This window comes from Passer domesticus, chromosome 11, assembly GCF_036417665.1.
Source record: "Passer domesticus isolate bPasDom1 chromosome 11, bPasDom1.hap1, whole genome shotgun sequence".
Lineage (NCBI taxonomy): Eukaryota > Metazoa > Chordata > Aves > Passeriformes > Passeridae > Passer > Passer domesticus.
In genome coordinates, this window is record NC_087484.1 from 24,605,491 (window position 1) to 24,627,935 (window position 22,445).

Consider the following 22,445-nt stretch of genomic DNA (forward strand, 5'->3'; position numbering starts at 1 on the left):
GAGGCTGCTCCCCCAGGCAGAGGCAGCTGGGCACAGCCCACAGCAGCAGGGAGCTGCCTCAGAGCCCCCTGAGACTCCCTGGAAGCCGATGAGCCCTCCAGGGAGGCTGCAGTCCAGTTGCCATTATTACCCCAGTGAGCAGAAAGAATGAACAACAACATAGGCATGTCAAATCAAGGCCTTCATTCCTTCTAACATGAGGACAGAGCCAGCTATTGGCTTGCAGGAGATTATTTTTTAATTTCTTCCCTCTCTTTGCAGAGTTGGGAGCCAGAGGAAGCACAGGGGGATTGTTTGTCAGGAGAAAGCAGGAAGGGATGATGAGGAAAGGAGAATGAGGGCAGGTTTGAAGGTCTAGGGTAGTGCAGGTCACTGTGGTGACTGCAGTCACATGGGTGAACCTAGCTGAAAATCTGTGCTTGTAGCTCCCAAAAGCCCTGCTTCCTGCACTTCTGGGCTATATCAGTTGGGCAACAGCTAAAAGAGGCCCAGAAGACCTGCTCAGCTGAATTTCTAATATAGATCCTTTTATTTCTGGAGTCTTTTTACATGTAGTTTACCCAGAATATTTTGTCTTCCTTTACATTTCACAGCACTGTGGATTGAAGAGACAAAGCAGAGAACAGTGAGAGATACATGTGGGATTCCCCCTTGGGAGCAGCTGGTTTTATTTGGGTGGACATTAGTGCTTAGCAGGAATTTTGGTGTTGAGAAATGAATGGAAATGAAGCTGAACTTTTGGCACATGGTGGTTTTGCATGAGCAGGAAGAAGCCAAGACATGAGCCTTAGAAGTGTAAGAGGAGACGAAGTTTCTGGGTCCAAAATCCACAAATGCTGGAGAAGGTCTGAACAAGCAAAGTAGAGTGAGGTTCCCTCTGCTCTTGGGAAAGGATTAGACTTTGGAGACAGCAGAGAACGCAGCTGGTTGATCAAAGTCCTGCTCTATCCTAACCAGCCCCTCTTCATAAGAGACTGTCATTTTCTCCCTTCTCACAGCAGTTTGCAGAGCCCAGTTTTGGGTATTTTTTATGGTTTACCCTCCTGAAGAAAAATCAAATCAATCATTCCCACAAGGAAAAAGCTTCTTTTGCCCCACTGCTAGAATTCACTGCACCTGATCAGGTTTTGTAGTTCCTACAGAGAACTGACACGAATTGACATGGAATGCTTTCCCATCCCTATTTGAAGGCACTGGGGAAGCATCAGAAATTGTATCTACATTTTATGTACTGCAGAAATTATGGGTTCTGGTAAAGATCAAAGTTGCTTGACTTCTGGAGCCTCGAGGTCAAGGCACCTCTTTCTCACCTTGACGGGAAGAGATGACTCAGAGGTGCCATCCTGCAGGCAAAGTCCCACTAAATGCAAGTGAAAGCAATTCCTGCCATGAAGTGATTCCGAACAAGGATTTATATTCCTTACCTTGCAATTTTTCCACCAGTATTTCCTCTTCAGCTTGGCTGCACTGGTCTCAAACTGTGAGGCACCTGCTTGCAAGGCATCTGCCCGGTTGTCGAGCTCCGACAGCTTCTGGTCCCTTTCCAGCACCTTGTCCACGTTCATCCTCATGATGTCCACCACCTGTGGAGGCACAGACACACCTGAGACCCCTCCCACAGCAAAGCTGAGGGGCCCATCTGGTCACATCCTGGAGTGTCACACCTCGTCCTAAAACCAGCTGTGGGAATTGGAAAAACAGAAACTTCCACAGACACAGGAGGGTTTGATCTGCAGCCTTGGAAGAAGCTTGGATTGATGTAAAAATAAAGAACACAGATGTTAAGCAGAAAAATAATAAATTTATGTTTTTACAGTTGTAAGTAAGAATATGCCTTAAGTAAATGAGAAACTGCATTTGATAAGACAGTGAAGGATTTGCAGTGTAGGGGTGTGGTTGTATAGAGTAGCTAAGAGTTTAGAGGTTATAATAGAAGAATTTGTGTGCATGTGAGACAGACCCCCATGGGTAAAAGTAACCACAGTGCAGCAAAATTAAGTAAGGGTGATAGGTTAGAAAAGCAAAATAAACCTTATGGCAACTGTCTATTGGATCAGAAAGTTCTATATTGCTTTGTAATGAAGAACTTGTGACTACTTTGAGCTATGGCTGATACTTGCTCCTCTAAAATCTGACAGCCTCTAAGACTGATGTTTATCTGAGCAATAAATCATTCTCAGCCCCAGAACAGTCCCATCCCTTCATTAAAAGCAGTGACAGTGATACCCAGCCTTTTGCCATGTGGTGTGTGATGGCATTCCCTGGGCACTGCCTCAAAACCCCAGCTGTGGAAACGCCCTCAGAGAGCTACACTGTGCTGGATGCCCTTTAAGGTAGAAAATAAAGAGACCTCATTAAACTCCACAGTCAGTTTCATTAAAGTTTTTGATTTCTTTCATACAGATACAAAAACCTGATGAAGCTCTCTAAGCACAATTTGATTGACATCACTAAGAACAAGCCATTCTTTTCCTTCTGCATTTAATACCTTCCTTACCTGAAGCAGAGAAAGCAGACAGATAAAGGCCATTCTAAAGGGAACTGTATGCATTTCCTTACCAAAGCATTCCCTCATTCTGCAGATCACTTGGACAAGATGACATCTCAGCCATGATCTGAAGTCCTGCTTGGGAGTGGAGGAGGAGAACATTTCACCTGAGCAAATTCAGCCCAAAGAGCAGCAGGGAGCTCAGGCTCATTGCACAGCCAGGGCACAACTGGCAGGGGCTCTTCATGCATTTATTTTGTACATTGTCTAAGGTGAAAATCCTCTTCTAGCAAGCCAATAACTAAGTGGGAATCCTGTAGAAAGTCACCACTAATGCAAATGTCAGACAGTGTCATGATCTCTGTAAAGTTGTGTCCAATTTTTCTAGCAGCAAATGAAGCTGATGGTCTTAATTCTCCTACTCTATAATTCTATGTTATACCTATTTAATAAAATTTAACTATTACCTGCAAAAATCCAGAATTATTTAAAGGATACATTTTTCAAAGACAGCGAGAGGAAATTGGTAGTGAAAGAATCTTTGACTGGCAGAAGGGCTCAAAAGAATTGTTTCATTTGTCTACCAAACCTAAACCAAAATGAAACATTTTGGTCAATCCAAATTTTCTTACTTTCTTTTCCAAACCAAAAACTTTCCAAGCAGTTAACTTCATATAAAACAATGCTAATTTTAAAAAAAAATTATTCATTTCTCTGCTAGTAATTAGTTGAAATTTATCTTGCTACAATGATTTGTAGTGAAAATTATAAACTATTTGAAAATGCTGAAACAAAATACTACTTCTTATCCATTCTCTTAGCTTTTTGGGGGTTTTGCTCAGGGTTTTTTGTTTGTGGGTTTATTTGTTTGCTTGATTTTTTTTTTTTTGTTTGTTTAATTTTGGGTGGTTGGTTGGTTTTTCGTTGTTTTTTAGGGGGTTTTGGGTTGGTTGGGTTTTTTTTTTTCCTTCTTTTTCTTTTTTTAGCTTGTTTTTGTTTTGGGGGGTTTTTTGGGGGTGGGGGGTTTTTTTTGTTTTTGTTGGGGTTTTTTTGTGGTTTTTTGGTGGGTTTTTTTGGGGGGGTTGGTTTTTTGTGGTTTTTTTTTTTTTTTTTTTTTAGTTTTGCTGGCAGTTTTTTGTTTGTTCGTTTTTTGGGTTTTTTTAAAAAAATTGTTTTGGCTTTTTGTTTTGTGTTTGTTTGTTTGTTTGCTTGTTTCCCCAGAACTACTTACCGACTCCAACCTGCCTGCAGTGAACACTTGCCCCGGTGAGATTTCATTTTTGTCGAACGGATAGATGCTGCCTGGGCCTCAGCAAGGGAGCTGGACGATGTGCAGAGGAAGGGGCAGCCCCAGGAGAGGAGCAGAGGGAGGGAACACCCGCGGGCAGCCCAGGAGAGCAGCAGGAACAGCCGCGGGCAGCCCAGCCCAGGAGCTGTACAATGTGCCGAGGAAGGGGCAGCCCCAGGAGCAGCAGGAACAGCCGCGGGCAGCCCCAGGAGCAGCAGGGACAGCCGCGGGCAGCCCCAGCCCAGCCCAGGAGCAGCAGGGACACCCGCGGGCAGCCCCAGGAGCAGCAGGGACACCCGCGGGCAGCCCCAGGAGCAGCAGGAACAGCCGCGGGCAGCCCCAGGAGCAGCAGGAACAGCCGCGGGCAGCCCCAGCCCAGCCCAGGAGCAGCAGGGACACCCGCGGGCAGCCCCAGGAGCAGCAGGGACACCCGCGGGCAGCCCCAGCCCCAGCCCAGCCCAGGAGCAGCAGGGACACCCGCGGGCAGCCCCAGCCCAGCCCAGGAGCAGCAGGGACAGCCGCGGGCAGCCCCAGGAGCAGCAGGGACACCCGCGGGCAGCCCCAGGAGCAGCAGGGACACCCGCGGGCAGCCCCAGGAGCAGCAGGGACAGCCGCGGGCAGCCCCAGCCCCTCAGCGGCGGCGGCGCCGGGCCCGGGCTCTGCTGCCCCCTGCGGGCCCACAGACTGCAGCAGGGCCGCCACAGGGCCGGCCGCGGCTCGGGCGAACAGCAAGAAAAGGCCTTTCACTGCGGTGTTTAATGAGTGGCTTTGTGGTAGCGAAGCCTCAGGATTTTAGCTTTTCTATTTTTCCGATCCTGTCAGCTGCTGCTCTCCCTTCAGACACAACAGTTCCTCTCCAGGTCTGAAACTCAAGGACACCTCACTGCCTCAGGCCCCAAAAAGCACAAACAAAAGTGAATTGGAGCAAGCAAACTGGGGATAAATGACTTCCTTAGCTGAAGCTGTAATCGTAGGATTAACCCCTGATGCGTAAATGGATCAAACTTGTAATTGTCTGAAAAACTGGAGCCCGTTGTCCAGCTTGGGTGTGGCCCCTGGGAGGCTGTGACTGCCCAGGGTGTGGCTGTTGAAGGGCTTTAATAAATAGCCACTTTATTCTCTGAACCTTGTCTGGCCTCTGTTCCAGGCAGCCCCTCCAAGGCATCAGTACAACAATTCATCGAGGTGCAATATGCCAAAATGCACACACACAGCAGATCATGCATATAAATGTATAGACCTTGCAAATCAGCATATCTAACAAAGATGCCTCAATGAGAGGGTTAAATGAATGGCCTGACATCTCCCTATTCTAAAGTATTCCCCCCCCAGAGGGGCCTAATTTTAGTTTATAAGATATGTTTTAGAAGGGACCCTGGTATCTTGAGATAGCATGAAGCTTTCCAGTCCCCAGCTGTAAGGCTTTTAAGATGTTTGGCCTTCTGGCCTAGCAAAATATCAGGACTACGTTAAGATATTAAGTTAAAAAAATTACAAATATACACGTTAAGGGCACTGAGAACACATAAAAGGTATATAAAAAGAACAAGTAAAAAAAAAAACCATCATGGCATCATGACCCATGGATTTTCATGGGTCTGAGTGAACAGAGTCAGAATACAGAGTATCTTAAACACAAAGCAGAGGTTTACTACCCTCACTGATGCCATCTCTACTGATCTGCTTGAAGAGCCCTATCTATCTGACAGGCATCACTCATTTTAAGATAATAAAGGCAATTTTTATCATCTTTTAAGGACAGTTACTTTTGCTGTCATTCATATAAACAATTACAGGACCTTCATGATGTAACATGTTCAGGACAAGAAGTTGATTTCATTATTCTGACCAAAGACAAAAGTTAAAATGTAACATTCCTTTCCCCTGGAAGAGGAAATGAAGACAGAACCTAGTCTAGACATTTCTGCAGCCAGAGGGTGTTGTGAACTCATCTGAGCACCAACAATGGGAAGACCAGAAAGTCACTGTTCCAGATTTTCAACAAAGAAAAGCTTCTCAAAAAGACAAAGCCCATTTTGACAGGTGCATTTAACTCATCTTAAGAAATGCATTTCAATTGCTTATTTTGAGGTCCTCTCTACTATCTTTAAAGCGTGCCCAAAGCTTTTGAAAATAGAGGCCTTTAGGCATGGAAGTACATATTTTCTAATGTGTATTTTATCAAATTGGCATTTAAGAATCACACAAGCTCTGTGCACTTCACCACAGACAGTAAGCAGTGAGTTACTTCAGCCTTTGGAGGGGTTTAGCAATATTCTTTCCTCAGTAGCCAGCACACACATGCACACAGCAGGTGTGTAAGGATGCCACAGCTGCTGCTGTCCTCCTGGCACACCCAGGGCAGTGGTGTGCTCACTGTGCCCATTCCCAGAGCAGCTGCAGGGACCCTGGCATTACAAGAATGTAAGAATCCAAGCTGAAACAGGCACATGGTCCCCCAAGATCAAGAAAAGAGTGGGGATTTGTTAAAGATGCTGCTATGACGTCATGTGTGGGTGCCTTCCTTTGGGAATAAATTGGGATGATTAATCAATAGAGCTCTTGCTAATGAACGCCGCCCTCATGGCTCAGTTCTGGTGGTTTTAATCTATCTGGGAGAAGCTGCTGGTCTTCTGTCTCTGTGAAACAGTCTGAGAAATTAGCATCTAACCTTTAGGAGTGCTGAACACACTAAAGGGCTGCTTCCACTATGACATCTCCTCCTAAGCAGTAGGGCTGGGAGGAATTCCTGACCTGGCAGCAATGCCCACATTCAATCTGCAGAGCTGCTCCTGGTGCAGGGATGTTTGTATCCAGGATCTCTCTTTGCTGTCTGCCTCCTCTGGTAAATGCCATGTCCTGGACCCAGTGCCTCCAGATGGGCAGGAGCTGCACAAGGGGAAGCAAGCCCAGCTGCACCTTGTGCTGGGCACTCACCTCGTCCACCTGGGCTTGTGTCTGCTGCAGCCTCTTGTTGCTGGACACGTTGGTGGCAGGGGGGGGCCCTGCAGCCCCTGCAGCCCCTGCAGGACCCTGGGCAGATGGTGGAACAGACCTAGGGCAGAACAGAGAACCAGAGTGACCAAACCATCCTGACTTGTTCACGACCCCTTTTCTGGAACTCGTAAAAAGTACCTTTCTCTTCAAAGAACTTTTGAAGTTTCAAAGTACCTTCTTCTTCTTCAAATACCTTTTCCATTGTTTCAATCACTGTTTTCCATTCCTGGATCACAACCCAACTGTTCCATTCTGTCAGACAATACTATTTTCTGACCCAGAGATGGGGCAACTGAGAGGCATTTTAAACACTTTTATTCCATTTTCAATCTCATGGGAATGGTGAGAAAATACAGATGTTACAATTCACTCCACCACAATCAGAAGCCAACTATTTTTTAATTACAAAACACTGTAAGCCTTTCTTGGCCTATCAACTTTTAGCCACACCATGCTGTAGGTGCCTTAAAGCCAATAATTTAAAATTTCCGCTCGTGGGTCCCACTACAATGCATCTTTCATAGTTCTATTTCCCCAAAGTACCCAGTTTTTTTTGTAAGGCCGTCCTCTGAAACTTGTTTCTAGTTCCATTTCTCTCTCAACAATTTCTGTCCTATTCCATGGCATTTCTAATTCAGCATTTCTTATCTCAAGGTTTGTATACAGAGGCATGCTACGTGAGCCTTCTGCCAAGTTTTGAAAATTTTCTACCAATCTACTTCTCACACCATTCCTTCTCATACCACAATCAGTTTTTACACTGTTTCTTGATGGGACTTTATCAAACTCTTCCACCTCCCTTGCTGCTTTTTAAAATGGCAAACAGTTCAGATTATCTACCCTAAGTTAGGCCAAGGCCAAACTGATCACAGGCCTAACTATCAGGACAGAGCTTATGTCCCACCAAGGAAACCCACTGTGATCTAGGTACTCTGTGCTAATGAGATATATACTACATAATACTATTATATTATATATTATATATTTCATTATACAAGGTAGACAATAAAGGAGATGGACTGTGACCCCTTCAGTGTGCTGAGTGAAGCACTGCCCTCCTCCTCGTGTTTGCACCTCACAAAGCAAAGAGAAAGAAAGAAACAATCAGAAACAGGAGATCACATCCATCACAAACAGGAGAGAGGAGAGAGAAACAGAGGAGGAAGGGGGGCTGAGAACTGCACACAGCGAGGGGTCAGTCATCTCTGGCACCAGTAAAGCTGACCCTCCCCAGTCCTGGTCCCCAAAGTCCCACCAGGGGCTTCAGCACATCCACAGCCCCTGGAGGAGCACTGGCAGCACTGCTGTGAGCAGAGCCCTGACCTTCTGCACAGCAGCTCCTCACCTTCAGCACTGCCTTGCTCCAGCCTGCTTGGAACAAAGCACAAAACAGAGCGTCCTGAAAACACAACAGCAGACCTGCTCTGCCTCAGAGTGAGAGTTTGTGCAGAAAAATCACCCACCAGCCTGAGCAGGGTCCCTGAGCTTCAGCCAGTCATCCCTCACACCCACTCTCTACCCTGTGAAACCTCCTTTTCCAAGGGACCCCTCTCACTGCTCCCCACAGGGAAATAAAACATTCCTCAAGCTGCAGAGGAAATCCCTGAGCATGTCAACTGAAAAATATCACAAATCCCACTCATGCATTACCAATGCCTTCCCACAGTGACAGACTGAGAGAACACAGTGTTTCTCTGTGAATCATTCCCTTCTACATCCTGGGCTCTGATTAATGCTGCTGGAATTATGGCCTCATTAATACACTGTCAAAATGCCTGGGGGCACTGAAGTTAGCTCCCCAAAGGTGCCTTCAGCTGCAAACTTCAGTTTGACAGCTTTGCCTGGGGGCTGAGGTCCCTGTGGGCAGCGCTGGCCCCCAGAAGCTCCCAGAGAAGGAGCAGCTGTGTGCAGAGCTGCAGCGCTGCTGTGGCTCACGCCTCACTCTCCAGCTGGGGGTGGCAATGCCATTAGCAAGCTTCAGCTGAAAGAGCACAAATTGAACCATCCTACTTGCTTATCCTTTGAGGACCTCAAGGCCACTACTACAAACATGAAAAACAGAGGCTGCTGCCACCTGCCAAGGAAGCACTCCATTGATGGCCACGGGCCAGCATCCCAACAGGATTTATTCTGAGTCGTCACAAAGGATCAGAATCTGACTATAATGTATATCACACACAACTCAAAACAAGATCTCCCTGGAGCATCAACAGCCTCAAAGGAGATCCTTGGTACAACAACAACAGAGCTAAAATTAAAATTGTAAAACTTCTTTGCAGTTAAGGAAGTAAACAGGCATTTTCCCAATCACAAAAGCAGATTTTTTCCTGTGGAAACACTGTGTCACTACTACAAACATCAGGAGAGCTCTTCTCCTGAGTTATGCACTGTTGGAATCCCAGAGACTACAGAAGAGGAGTATGTGAGAAGAGTTTTTCCTTGCCACATGTTTTGCTGTAAGCAGAGCTTATAAATTCAGTGAAGTTCTTGGTCAGAGCTACGAGATATCTCCAGATTTGGAGCTCTGCCATGCACCTTTTCTGCCTAGTAATTCCCATCTTCTTTCTGCAGCTCCCAAGCTGTCCTTAAAATGACTTGACATACAGTAGACACTTTCAAGGTTGTTCTCTTCCAGCATTCTTGCTGCCATCTAATTTGGTTTCAGCTGCATTTTCTGGGGCTTCTCTGCTCCCTGCACAAGGCAGGAGTTGAGGGGAAGGATGGGTGTTTTTACACTTGCCCTGACATCCAGCAGGAGTTACTGCAACCACCAAAGAGAGGTGACAATCTTTATGCTCAGGCACAGCAAGCTCATAATCAACATACTTAATTAATGACCTAAAATCTAACCCAAGCTTTCTGGTAAAGAAGGGAGCTGAAGGCCTGCATCACTTGAAAGCACAGACATTCTCTGCGATATCACAGAGCAAAAATTCTGGAATTGAAGTCCAGCCTACATTTACATCATTCTTCCTGCATTTACATAATTCTTCTATTATTGCCTCTGTACCATGTCTTATCAGCTTATAATTTCTCAGAAGTGTTATTCAAAGAAATTTATGCAAAAATATTAGCTCTATGTTGTAGAAGCTTCCTTTTGAAATACATGAAGCATCACAACTTTAAAGTATAATTTCTCATGGTCTGGCATGATTTTGGGGAGCTACAAAGAATGCAAAATCCATATGAAAGCTCCATCATTAGGCCCCTAGCCATCAGACTTGTGTACTTTTTTTATGAAAAGAAAAAAAATTGCCATTGGTGCTAAGAACTGCCATTCCCAAGAACAAGTCAAATTAATTTTGAAAGAGGAACAAAATTCTGTTATTGTTGGTGAAAAATGGTACAAATACCTAGCAAATACTCTTAAATGGCAGCCACCCTGTGCCATCAGAGCACCAGAGATTTGGATCAGGCAGCACAGGAGCAGCCCAGCAGACTGAGAGCACTGCAGGCTCTGTGTTTGCAGCCACCTTGGAAGAAAGGTCCAGGGACTTTCTGAGTGATTCAGCAAAATGGTCTCAGCTGACTCAGACATCCTCAGCTCTTCCAGTTGGGCCTGAAACTGGTGGGTCAAATTCATGACTGAGAGATTTGTCATCTCACTGAGATGTTTTGGAAGCAACTTCCAGTTTAGATCTGACAGTCAAAGGCAGCTGCAACTCCTAATTGAAAGAGAATTGGAGATATCCAGTGTTACTGTTCTGCATTTCAGCACTGGCTGAAAAAGCATTAAGGATGATTGTGTGTCTAATATTTTGGGAAACCATCTGACACACACTTTCAGTTTTGTTCATATGTGTGAGCTACACAGCAGAATTTTTCCCCTTAATCAGGCTAGGGAAGGGAGAGGCAAATACCAGGAGGATGCAAGGCCACCACTGTGCCTTGGTACAGTTCACATGAGGACCTCCAAGGCTGCTTTCAGCATCTTCTTTTACTCATCCAAAGTGCTTTTCAAAGCCTCCAACTACAGGACCTAATCCTTCAAAGTCTTTATCCTCACAACACTGCTCTAAGCTAAGGAAAGCTGTTATCCCACACATGGCTGGGAACAGGTACAGCGGGATGGAGGGGCTTCTCCACGGCACAGAAAGGCTGGGGCAGAGCAGCCCAGCTCTCCACTGTCCTCCTCCTGCTCCTGCCCAACTCTGACTCCAGTCAGAGCTCACAACCTATTTCTAGCAGCAGGAGTTATTTTCTATTTAAACAGTGAGAAACACAGCTGAAGCTGTGCACATGGGAAGTGAGAATCACATCAGACAGCTTCAGGGGGTGTCAGCGGCCAGAGCTCAGGGGAGGGGCACTGAGTGTGCATCAGTGCAGCAGATCTGATTCATGATCCCTACCAAAAATGAAAGGAATTTTTGAAGAACCCCTGTCTGAGTCCTCTTTCCCTCAAACCATTTCCCTATTGTTCAAATAAAACAAAATTGCACTGCCTCTCTTCCCTTTTTAATTTTTTTAACTGTTCAGGTGTGATATTTGTGTAGTACATATTTACTGCTATAACTTACACATATTTAAGACACTTTTTCCATGTGGACCCCTTCAAAAGACACCCACCCATCTGGGCTTTGCTGTGGGAGCAGAGTCTGACAGTCTGTGGTTTCAAAGGCATTTGGAAAATACACCACAAACACCCCTTGTTCAACTGCAAAATAAATCAGAACTCTGCCATAGCTTTGTACTCTTGAGATTTAACTCTAAAACAATTATTAAAATTAGCTACAAATGCACATTTATACACTATTTTAGTGCATGTCAGTGAAGATTCTGGCCCAAGGAGCAGCTGCAGAAACAAACCCATCTGACATTGTCCCTGGTGCAGGGAATGTTCATCTGGGAATTGGGATGCACTGGGAAGCTTTGAGTGACGAGGGTCTCTAAGGGAATAAAGAAGCTCAATAGCCCTGGGGGTTTGCTGTTGGTTTTGGGCTTGCCTTGTTTATTCCTACGCAGTAACAGCTAAACCAATTTTTCCACTGATAGTTTGCAGGGAGGGACTTATACTGACTGTGCCTGGAGATTTCAGAATCCTGGAGGAATTTGCAGGTTTCCAGTTTTGTGGCAATCTGATATGTTAATCCCACATGGGATTTTATTTCTGCATGAGCTCAGTTTAGCCAAGCCTAGCTAAAAAAGCTTTTTTACCAATCAGTGTGGCCATGTGAGGTTTGGCACAACCCTAACAAAACCCAGTCTGAGAAACAGAGCAGACTCAAATTCTGTGCTCCTCTATTCAGGTGTTACTGCAATCAGAGAGCCCAACGAAGGCAGGAATGATGAATCTGATTCCATGTTCTCAGAAGGCTAATTTATTACTTTATTATACTATATTATATTAAAGAATACTATACTATACTAAAGAAAACAGAAAAGATACTTACAGAAGGCTAAAAAGAAAACAATGAAAACTCATGACTCTCTCCAGAGGCCTGACACAGCCTGGCCCTGATTGGCCAAAGAGTGAAAACAACTCCCAGCAGAATCCAATGGAACAATCACCTGCGGGTAAACAATCTCCAACCACATTCCACATGAGCACAACACAGGAGAAGCAAATGAGATAAGAACTGTTTTCCTTTTCTCTGAAGCCTCTCACTGCTTTTCAGCTTCCCAAGAGAAAAACCCTGGGTGAAGGAATTTTTTCAGAGAATGTGAATGCCACAAGGTGTCACCTCTCAAAGGATTCATATTTAAACTCCTTAAGATTCTGAGCCTTCAGGCTCAAGTCCTGAGCTGAACAAACTTAACAGCAGCATGGGCCCACCACAGTTGTGGGAAGACAGTCATGTTTCTCCTTGTGTCCAGAAAAGAGACATTAATTATCCACCCCAGCACTTGCCACCTTTTTTTTTGTTTGTTTGTTTTCCCAGAGTGAAATGGGATAGTGTCAAAAATGGCAGGTCCTGTTACTCATTGAAAAACACACACTAATTCTGTCAGGAGAGGGGCAGAGAGACTTCTAGCACCCCATAAAATTAAGTGTTCTTCAGGCTCTCATCCCTCTTACAAGCAGGTAATGATGTTCTCTGCCTGCAGGGTGAGAGGACTCTCCAAAAGACAGTCCTGGCTGGAGACCATCTCCTCCCACTTCTGAGATGCTCTCAGTGGGGTAATTTGCTTTTCAGTTCAGCAGCCCACTAACTGTATGTATTTCATCTTTCCCCCTCCAGTTACTAGCCAGCCTGTTTTAATAAGCTAGGTTTCAGTTTGTTTTCATTCTACTCGTCTCACTTCAGCAGGGGAACAACAACAACAAAAAAAATCTGCTCAATGGGAGTAAAGAAAGCCATGATATCATGAAACTGGTTAGGCTGGGGAGATAATAGCTGACTGATAGAGGAATATCACTGCTGGGCTAGTGGCCATCTGCAGACTGTGGCTGCAGGGATTTCCAGACTACAGAAAGATATTTTCAGCCCTCTGAGATCTCTAGAATTAGCCCCCAACAAGAGCAAAGAGGCTCCTTTCACTTCCAAGGGAAGCATCACTGGATGAACAGAAATTTGCTCTTCATTGTCCTTTTTTTCTATCTGAGCCCTTCAATATTCAGTAAAAATGTGACTGTTGACAAGTAAATAGCTGCAAACTTAGACTAATTCCATTCCAGGACTACCAAGTTTCAAATTATTCCTCATGCTACTTGTAATAACTGTGTAATGAGTAATAGTGAATTGGTGGTAGAACAAAACCCCAGGTATAAATGAATTAGCATTTGAGATGTCTGCATTTTGGGAAGAAAGTTCTGCTTTGAACACAGCTCTGTTCTCAAATGTGCTTTTCATGTAGTACCAACAATATTCTACAAGGACTCTCCCTTATTACCAAATATTTACTCTGATCACCAGCCAAAGGATAATACTCTGCATTTAATGTCCTGGGAACACATTTAATTAAATATTCCCACTAGTTTATTATGACTGCATTAACCATCTGGTGTATTAAATACGCACACAGAGGAAAAGGAGAGGAACCCTAAGACATCATCTTTAATTTGAGCAACACTTGTTAGGTTAGTAATGACCGACTGATTTATCTTCTCCAGTATCTTCTACTCAAGCCAAATGAATGTTGCTTACTAACTTTAAGGATTAGAGGAAATTTTGATCTACAGTGATATTTTAAAGAACATTCTTTCATCGTTTTAAGCCCTTGGATTTACATACCTGCACCTTGATTTTTTTTTTCATAAACAGTATTTGCTATCTGTGTTATGGCTGTCAGGTTCTTGAGTTTTCTTTCGTACCAAGAACAGAGAAATATTTTTATTTGTCACATCTTCATTTCTAACATCTAAAATGTCGTATTAATTTAGAAACACTTCAATTTCTGGACACTTTGCTGCTGAATACAATAACAAGGCAGCTCTCAATCTCTGTCCACATGGTTCAGCAGTACAGAATTAATGCAGGTTACTGATGGGGAACTTTAAGCCCTGCCTTTAGACCCCACTTGACCAGTCCCATCTTCACATCTGCAGATTTATGCACGTACATGCAGAGCACTGAAAAAACCCCAAACCAGCTCTAAAGTAAATCTCCTTTTGTGGTAATTTCCACAGACTGACCCCTGACTTCAGCCAATTTTAGTCCCATACTATGTGTTTTTTCTTAGAAAAGGATTAATTCTCATTGGCTGGCACAAAACTAGTTGTAATTTTTATAGTAAATGAGATTTAGTTTCATTAGAGAATGAAAGCAAATACAGGTATAAGTAATAATAAAAAATCTTTCTCCTAATATTTATGCAGATATTAACATTATATTGTAAAGAGAGACAAATGTAATTTATGGTTTTCTACATTTTGCTTGCTTAAATTTATAATTTGCTTAATTTGCATCAGGCTGCACTCAGAAATTTGTTTAGTAAAACATATGGAAAATAATTTCTGCGATATGTTCGTAACAGTGAATAACTAAAATCTATCTTCAGTGCAGTGTCTACAGAGAAGAGCACCAAAACACTGTATTACACTAAAGTCAGCTTTCAGAAGGAAGTGTTATCTCCAGCTCCGAGATAGTATTGATTCCACCTTCTATTAATTCTTACAATTCTTACAATTCTTTCAGAATTGGCAGGTTTCAGGCTCCTGTAATAGTTTCTCTTCACCAGCTGAAAGAACACAAACTTCTTTGTTTTCCTTTTTAATTTTTTATGCCTTTCATTTTGTTAACTTTAAATTATCTGGGTGATAGTGGGCTAAAGGCAATGAAACTGGCACAAAGATCAGGTCTGTGATCTAATTTTCTGTCAAAACAGTTACTACTTCAATAGAGATGAAATCTAGTGTATGTAAATGAATGCACAGTTCCAAAAAATTACCAGAATTTTCTTTTACCAAAGTTCCTTGTGCTCCATTGGCTCCATCAGTTTTTTAGTGTGGTTCATTTGAGCTGCAGTGGCCCTTAAATCCCTGTGGTACTTCAGTACCTCCAGCTCTGTCCTGCACACAGAGGTTACACCCTGTCAAAAGAACTCAAAGACTGAACATTACAGAAAGAAGTGCACTTTTGTCCCTAGAAAACTTTATTAAAGGAATTTTAGTTTATAAAAAGGAAAATGATTTTACTGGGCATAAGAACACACAACCCCCCTCAGCTACAGTGACAAAACCTCAACAAAGCAAAACATGAGATATGACAGAGAGGTCAAATCCTGGATAACACTGGACAAATAAAAGTAAAATAAAGAAATAAGTCCTGGATAACACAAAGCCTTTCTTTTCCTTGCCCTAAGTTACTGATGTGAAATTAGGGAAAGAAAAAGCTGATTGCAAACACACAACGCTGGATTATAGCATAAATCACCAAAGCAGAGCAGGCTGTGAGAGAGAGGAAGCCTAACAGAACAAAGCTTTACTCAGAGCCTTGGTGAGACACATCTGAAACAAAGCAAGAATAAAACAATAAATGAGTCACTGCCATTGCTGCCATTTCTTACTGGAAGCTAAGAAATGCAATCTGCTTCGATAACAAACTATAGGGCAAAGACATAAATAGCAAACATGTTGCTAGAGAAACGTTTCCAAAATTCAGGACTCTAAGGCTGGAGCAGATTTGAAGAAGCCCAGTGAGGCTGAACACCCTGGTGTGGTCTGGCAGACATTCCCGACTCACAAAGCTGGAAGGAGCAGCTCCAGAGCAGTCCCAGAGGACACAGCTGGGCTCTAAGCAAAGCTATGTGTCACCTGTGCAGTGGCAGGTGTCACAGGGGTCACCTGTACAGTGAGAGGTGTCATAAATGTCCCCTGTACAGTGACAGGTGTCACCTGTGCAGTGACAGGTGTCACAGGGGTCATCTGTACCGTGAGAGGTGTAACCTGCACATTTACAGGTGTCACAAGTGTCCCCTGCACAGTGGCAGGTGTCACAGGTGTCACGGGTGTCCCAGGTGTCACGGGTGTCCCCTGCACAGTGGCAGGTGTCACAGGTGTCACGGGTGTCACAGGTGTCACAGGTGTCACGGGTCTCTGTCCCTGCCAAGCTCCCGTCTGCGATGTGTCCCCGCGGCGGTGCCCCTCGTGCAGAGCAGGGACAGCACGCCATGCCCAGGTCCGTGGGCTCAGCCCGGGCAGTGCCAGGGCAGCTGGGCAGGGCAGGCTCAGCACCCCCTGCTCCCTGACTCAGGGGCTGCAGCCAGGGAAAGGGAACTCTGGCACAGCAAGGAGGGCTCTCAGAGCAGGGCTGAGCTTGATACGCTTTCCTTGCTTCCAAGCAGTGTTTTCTTAAGAGTGAGGGATGGTTTTTCTGCCTGTCTTTTAAGAGATTCAGATTAAAACCCAGGAGGTTTTGGGGCTTCCCATTTTCCTTTACATCACTTCCCAGGATTGCTGATTTAGAAGTAAATTTTAGAGTAAAAGAATTTTAGAATTTCTGCATTTTAGAAGTCAATCAACTCTTAACATGGTTTTTGTTTGTTTGATTTTAAAGTCCCAGAAACAACAAAACAGCTGAAAGTCACAATTCCATCAGCAGTGAGGAGTTTTTCTAGCCTATGTATTTGCCACTGCTCTTCAGTTTCATCACAGCTAAACTTCACAGGGTGATTACCACCTCTACTCATATTAAAGTTTAATTATCAGGAGGCTCGTTAAGTTTAAATCTTGTCTAACTACCTGGCCAAGAAAACTGCAGTGAATATTTTGCCCACCTATTCATTACTTAAATAGCAGGCTGTGCAAGTGTCAGAGAACAGCACAGGGATGTGTACAGAGAGCCAAACTCTCACACTCATTTCTCCCAAAATGTCACATTCAGTTCCTGAAGAGCTCCCATGAAGCACAGCTATCATTTGCAAGTGCCTATCACAGGGGCTGCACCTTCCCACAGTGTTGTATTCACACAGTGTCCCTTCTTCCCAGTTTCAACATCCATCAATTCCTAAAACTGGATTCCATTTAACCAATGAAATACATTAAAGCAATAAAGGGTAACTTCTCATTTGAAGTTCTCATTGAATGAAAAAAAATCTCCAAAAACACAGAATATTTTGAATAAAACAAAGCGAGAGCTTTAAAGACCTTTTAAAAAAGATTTTTGAGGTTATTCGGCCAAATAAATTATTTGGTAAACTAATGTAAATTCATTAAATACAGAAAATTATGAACTTTATTGAAACTTCAAATATTTTAAGTAAGATTGGTCTATAACATTACAGCCACCTCTCCTGAGCTCCCCATCCTCATGGGATCCCCGAGACCCTTGTGGTTTCTCCTTAGGCTAAGCTCCCACCTTTATTTTACCATCTCTCTTGCCCTCCAACTCTGATTTTTTTAATGATCCTCCTTGCTTTACACAGAGACCACGTTTAAATCCCATTTCCAGAACCCTGGTGTGGTTTCGGGAGCTCACAGCCACTCTCTGTGGATCAGTGCTGTGAACATCTGCAAAATGCCACAGTCCAGAAACTGAACTTCAAGTCTGCTTTTCTTCCCCAGTACATCTATGAACATCTACTAATTCAGTAGAGACCAGTTGACTCTGGTTGAATCTTCCAGGTTTGTTACATTGCAGACTCTGCCTTTTGCTATTTGTGGAAATGCCCAAACATTTTCATGCCTGAAAATCCCCAGTGAGTTGCAGCACTCCAAGCAGCCCTTGGGGCTCTCTGGGTAAACGGAAAGAGTCTCCTCCCTGTCTGCTGAGGGAACATTTCTACTTTGCTTTCCATTCCTCTTGCAAGTTAATTACTTCTACAATACTTCAAAAGTAACCACTTGTTTCTCGTGTCCTTCTTTGAAAATAAAAACTCCTCGGGATTGAGAAGGAACATTAGAGTTTAAATTTATGCTGTAAAAGTCAAAGACCCAATAAAAATTTGAACTGTCCATGTTATTCAAGTGACAAGAACTGGTGACAATCATACCTGGGACAAACAACATATTTGCAATCAACTCCTGTTTATATAAATAAAGCAGAAGTCAGATGAATGAAACATTCCCATAGTTGGCATTCCCTGCCCTCAAAGCTGCTCTTCAAGCTCTCTCAGTCTTTCTATCCCTTGAAGGGCAAAGTTTTACCTGCTGCTACTACAATTCTGATACAGATACACACTTTAAAAGTAAATGGTATTAACACATTTTATTTCCATAAAAATAAATAACTTTCTACTGCTATCTCAGCTACCTATTGGGAATTACACCCACCTGTCCACAATGAATTCAGCCTACCTACAAAGGCAGGTATTTCAATGCACTGATAGAATTATTACTTTTTTATTACTATTCCTTTTTGGCTTCTGTGTCCTTGTGCACTGCAGTCATCACTCTGGGGCAGTGCTGTGGTGTGGGCTCCAGACCCCCAGTGCTACTGGGAGTCCTGTATGTGGGATGCCTTTTAGAATGCCTAAAGGATTTCAGCTTTTCTATTTCTCAGATCCTGCACTGCATTAGTGCATAACTCCAAACTCCATACACAGTGTTAGTTACTGCCTTCACATTTTGCTCAGACAACAATTCCTCTGGTCCTGAGATCCAAGGACACCCTACAGCCTCAGGCCCCAAAAAGCACAAACAAAAGTGAATTGGGGGAGCAAACTGGGGGTAAATGACTTCATTAGCTGAAGCTGTAATTGGAGAATTAACCCCTGATATGTAAATGGACCAAACTTAGAATTGTCTGAAAAACTGGTGCCCATTGTCCAGCTTAGGTGTGGCCTCTGGGAGGCTGTGACTGCCCAAGGTGTGGCTGTTGAAGGGCTTTAATAAATTCCTACTTTATTCTCTGAACCTTGTCTGGCCTCTGCTCTAGGCAGCCACCCCAAGGCCCCATTTGGCACACCGAATGCCAAGCAAACAGAGGAAGGAATGTGCAGGGCTGGAGCCAGTTCCCTAGGTAACCAAGAGATGTTTTAAAAGGGAAAGTGGTAATAAGTAAATAAATGCACACAATAAAGGCCCACACACATGACTAACTTTCCTAGATACCACAGACAATAGAGGGGCAGAACATGGAAATTCATGAATTTGTGAAGAAATAGACAAATTTCTCCCCAATGAGATGGTTAAATAATATCCTCATTCACAAGTTCCTTGTGATGCCTGGAGGTGGCTACCTAGAACAGAGGCTAGACAGATTAAGAGAATAAAGTGGGTGTTTATTGAAGGCCTTCAATTGTTGTTGAGTAAGAAATTATAAGACTTTCTAGAAGGCTGATTGGTATAATGTGTTGTATATTTGGAATTGTTCTTTTTTATAAGTTGTTTTGATCTAGGTGGATTTGATTGGTTATTTAGTTAATATGTTTTACTTGATTGGTTAATTAACAAGATGCTTTTCTTATAAATAATCTTGGAGAAAAACAAGAAAACAGAGAGTAGGAAAATAACACCTGCAGGTTGTTTCTAATAATAAGCTATTATTGTTTATTTTTAACTCCTTAAAGTCTCTCAGGGTAATCCTGGGAAATCTTATCTGGTTTTCTCACTCTCTGACCAGGCTGTCACATCCACATTCAACAGCCACACCCTGGGCAGTCACAGCTCCCAGGGCCTGCACCCAAGCTGGGCAATGGGCACCAGTTTTTCAGACAATTATAAGTTTGATCCATTTACATATCAGGGGTTAATTCTCCAATTACAGCTTCAGCTAATGAAGTCATTTACCCCCAGTTTGCTCCCCCAATTCACTTTTGTTTGTACTTTTTGGGGCCTGAGGCTGTAGGGTGTCCTTGGGTTCCCAGGCCCAGAGGATTTGTTTTGTGTGACCAAAATGTGAAGGCAGTAACTAACACTGTGTATGGAGTTTGGAGTTATGCACTAATGCAGTGCAGGATCTGAAAAACAGAAAAGCTGAAATCCTGAGGCATCACAGTGCAGGCAGGCAGGAGCTCTCTTGTCCCAGCCCTTCTCCCCTCCCCGTGACTTTCCCAGGTCTCACACAAACAGCTCCTGAGCAGCAGGAGGTTTGCAGAGCCTGAGTCACTCCCCTGTGGCTGATATTCTGTGTACAGAGCTCACAGTCACCTGCCAGTGCTCAGCCCAGCGCTTCCAGAAAGCCAACATGGTCACTGAAAGCAGCAAAACTTCACAGGTGAGGAGTGTTTTAAAATGATCCAGTTGTCAGCCCCACCTTGAACTCTCTCAGACCAATGGAGCTGGCCCAGGAAGGGACTGCTCCCTGCAGATGCCCAGCTGACACCTGGCAGCAAGCATTTCACACCAATAAGGCACCTTAAAGTTAATTAAACAATAGATTACTACTGGAATAGTAAAAAAAACACTAGATTTTTTAAAATGGCAATAGGAAATCATTAGGCTTTGGAATAACAGTAAAAATTTTGGGACCTAACCATACAAGGTCAGTCAGTTCCCAATGTAAGATTACGTGATTTTAAGATTGTGTAATGTATGATTTTGACATAACTGGGAGTGTTTCTGGCAGAAAATTCCCTTCTGAATGAGGTTTTAATTTTTTTTTCTTCTCCCCCTAGGATAATAATGAAAAAGAGAAAATTGATACCAAAAAGGACTGGAGAGGCCACCTTGGCCACCCCCTTGTCTCCAGGGGTGACTGAGTGGTGCTCCAGACTGACCCAGGCTTGCTGCCCCTGCCTGTCTGTCCCTGTCCCCAGCAGGATTTGAAATTTGCAGTCTGTGACCTGCTGCCTGTGAATATTTAAATTATTTAAATTAAAGTGTTATCAGAAAGACAAACTACAGAGTTATTGGGAAAATAGATTTTGAAGTCAGAATCCAGCATTCAGATGGAGGAGAAAATAACAGGACTAGCCCAGCCTAGATGAACAGACCACATTTCCATTTTTACAATGAGGTTACAAGTAAAAACAACCAACAGCTTGTGAGTAATCCACTGAATAGAAGTTTCCAGAGATTACTTTCAAACTATTTTTAAAAAAAATTAGATTATCAGACTATCATAGGTAATTCTGAATTGAAAAGTTAAATAATAAACTGTGAAGCATTCACTTCAAAATCATAGAAGTTACTAGCACAAGAGTTTGTTATGCTACTTAAGAACCTGAAGTAATTCCACAAATATGTAATCATGGATATAAGTGCATGTGTACCTCAAAACCAGAAACCATCAGAGCTCAGGGAGATGTCAGACATTAGACTGTTCTCCAATCTAGCAAACAAAGCCACAATGATCTAGGATTAGTGGGTTATCAATTTAAATGGCTAAATGAAGGCTAAATTTCTATTTTTAAAAATTGAACATCAACACATTAGTCCCTGCTGTAATTCAAAAACTTGTAGAGGCTTAAAAAACTAAACTGTGAAATAATCTATCTACACAACACAATAAATCAGGATTTAATGGCATTTTGGCCTCAGTCTGCGTTCCAAGCTGCAGCTCCTTTGAAAAAAAAATCAATTTCTATCTGAATTGATTTGATTTTTATCAATAGTTGCTAAATTGAATTCAGATGAAGTATATATTTGGTGATTATGCTAATCTCTCCACACTGCTACATCCAGGTTATTCAAGGAAATGAAAAGTAATCTGTAACCTGCAAAAAAAAAAAAAACCCTAATTTTGTTAACAATCTCACCTTCTGGACTGTTGCTGATTTTGAAGGTTTTCTTTTGCTCATACACTGTTTATACAGTCACTGAACACTACCATGATCCTCTAGGAGTGAAAAGAGCAGCATTCCCTTTCCAGTAATGAGCCAATAATCCCCACAGCCTCACCAACACCATCCAAGCAAGCAGGGGTAAAGCAAATTATCTTTTACTCTGTGCCCACAAAGGGGAGCAAACATGAGGAGAAAAATCGCATCCAAAAACTTGTTTTATCAATGGAAAAACTCTCCAGTTTCCCACTCCTCTCTTGCATTCTGCTGTGACCTGCTCTGGATAAAGCTGTCCCAAATTCCCCCCAGTCAGTCTCCTGAGGAATCAGGCCCTCACAAATATTAGAACAAATATTAGAAATATTAGAAGTGACTGCACAGCATCACAGCTTTTTAACAGCCAATGCAAGTTCTTTTGAGTTGCAGTGATTTTGTTGCACTCACATGTTGCATCAAGGGCAATCCCCGTGCCCAGGTGGATTTACAGCAATACTGCCAGGAGCTTCAAACCAGCATAAACGAACAGTTTGGAAATGGTTTCTGATATTTTGACACCCCATAACAACTTTTTATGGGAACTCTCCAGAGAACCTGCAGCTTGCTTCCATACACAGCCTTCCTGAGCAGCTC

At 43.3% G+C, this 22,445-nt stretch overlaps 1 protein-coding gene across 1 annotated transcript in view; it reads right to left on the minus strand.

Annotated features, from left to right (window-relative positions):
• The window catches only part of VAMP2 (vesicle associated membrane protein 2), a 53,104-nt gene that overhangs the window by 11,593 nt on the left and 19,066 nt on the right, over positions 1-22,445 (minus strand). Inside the window, exons 2-3 of the mRNA XM_064435900.1 lie at positions 6,714-6,831; positions 1,425-1,583 (exon numbers count right to left, since the gene is read on the minus strand). Of these exons, the coding sequence (XP_064291970.1) occupies positions 1,425-1,583; positions 6,714-6,831 (277 nt within the window). The remainder of the gene's footprint in view (positions 1-1,424; positions 1,584-6,713; positions 6,832-22,445) is intronic.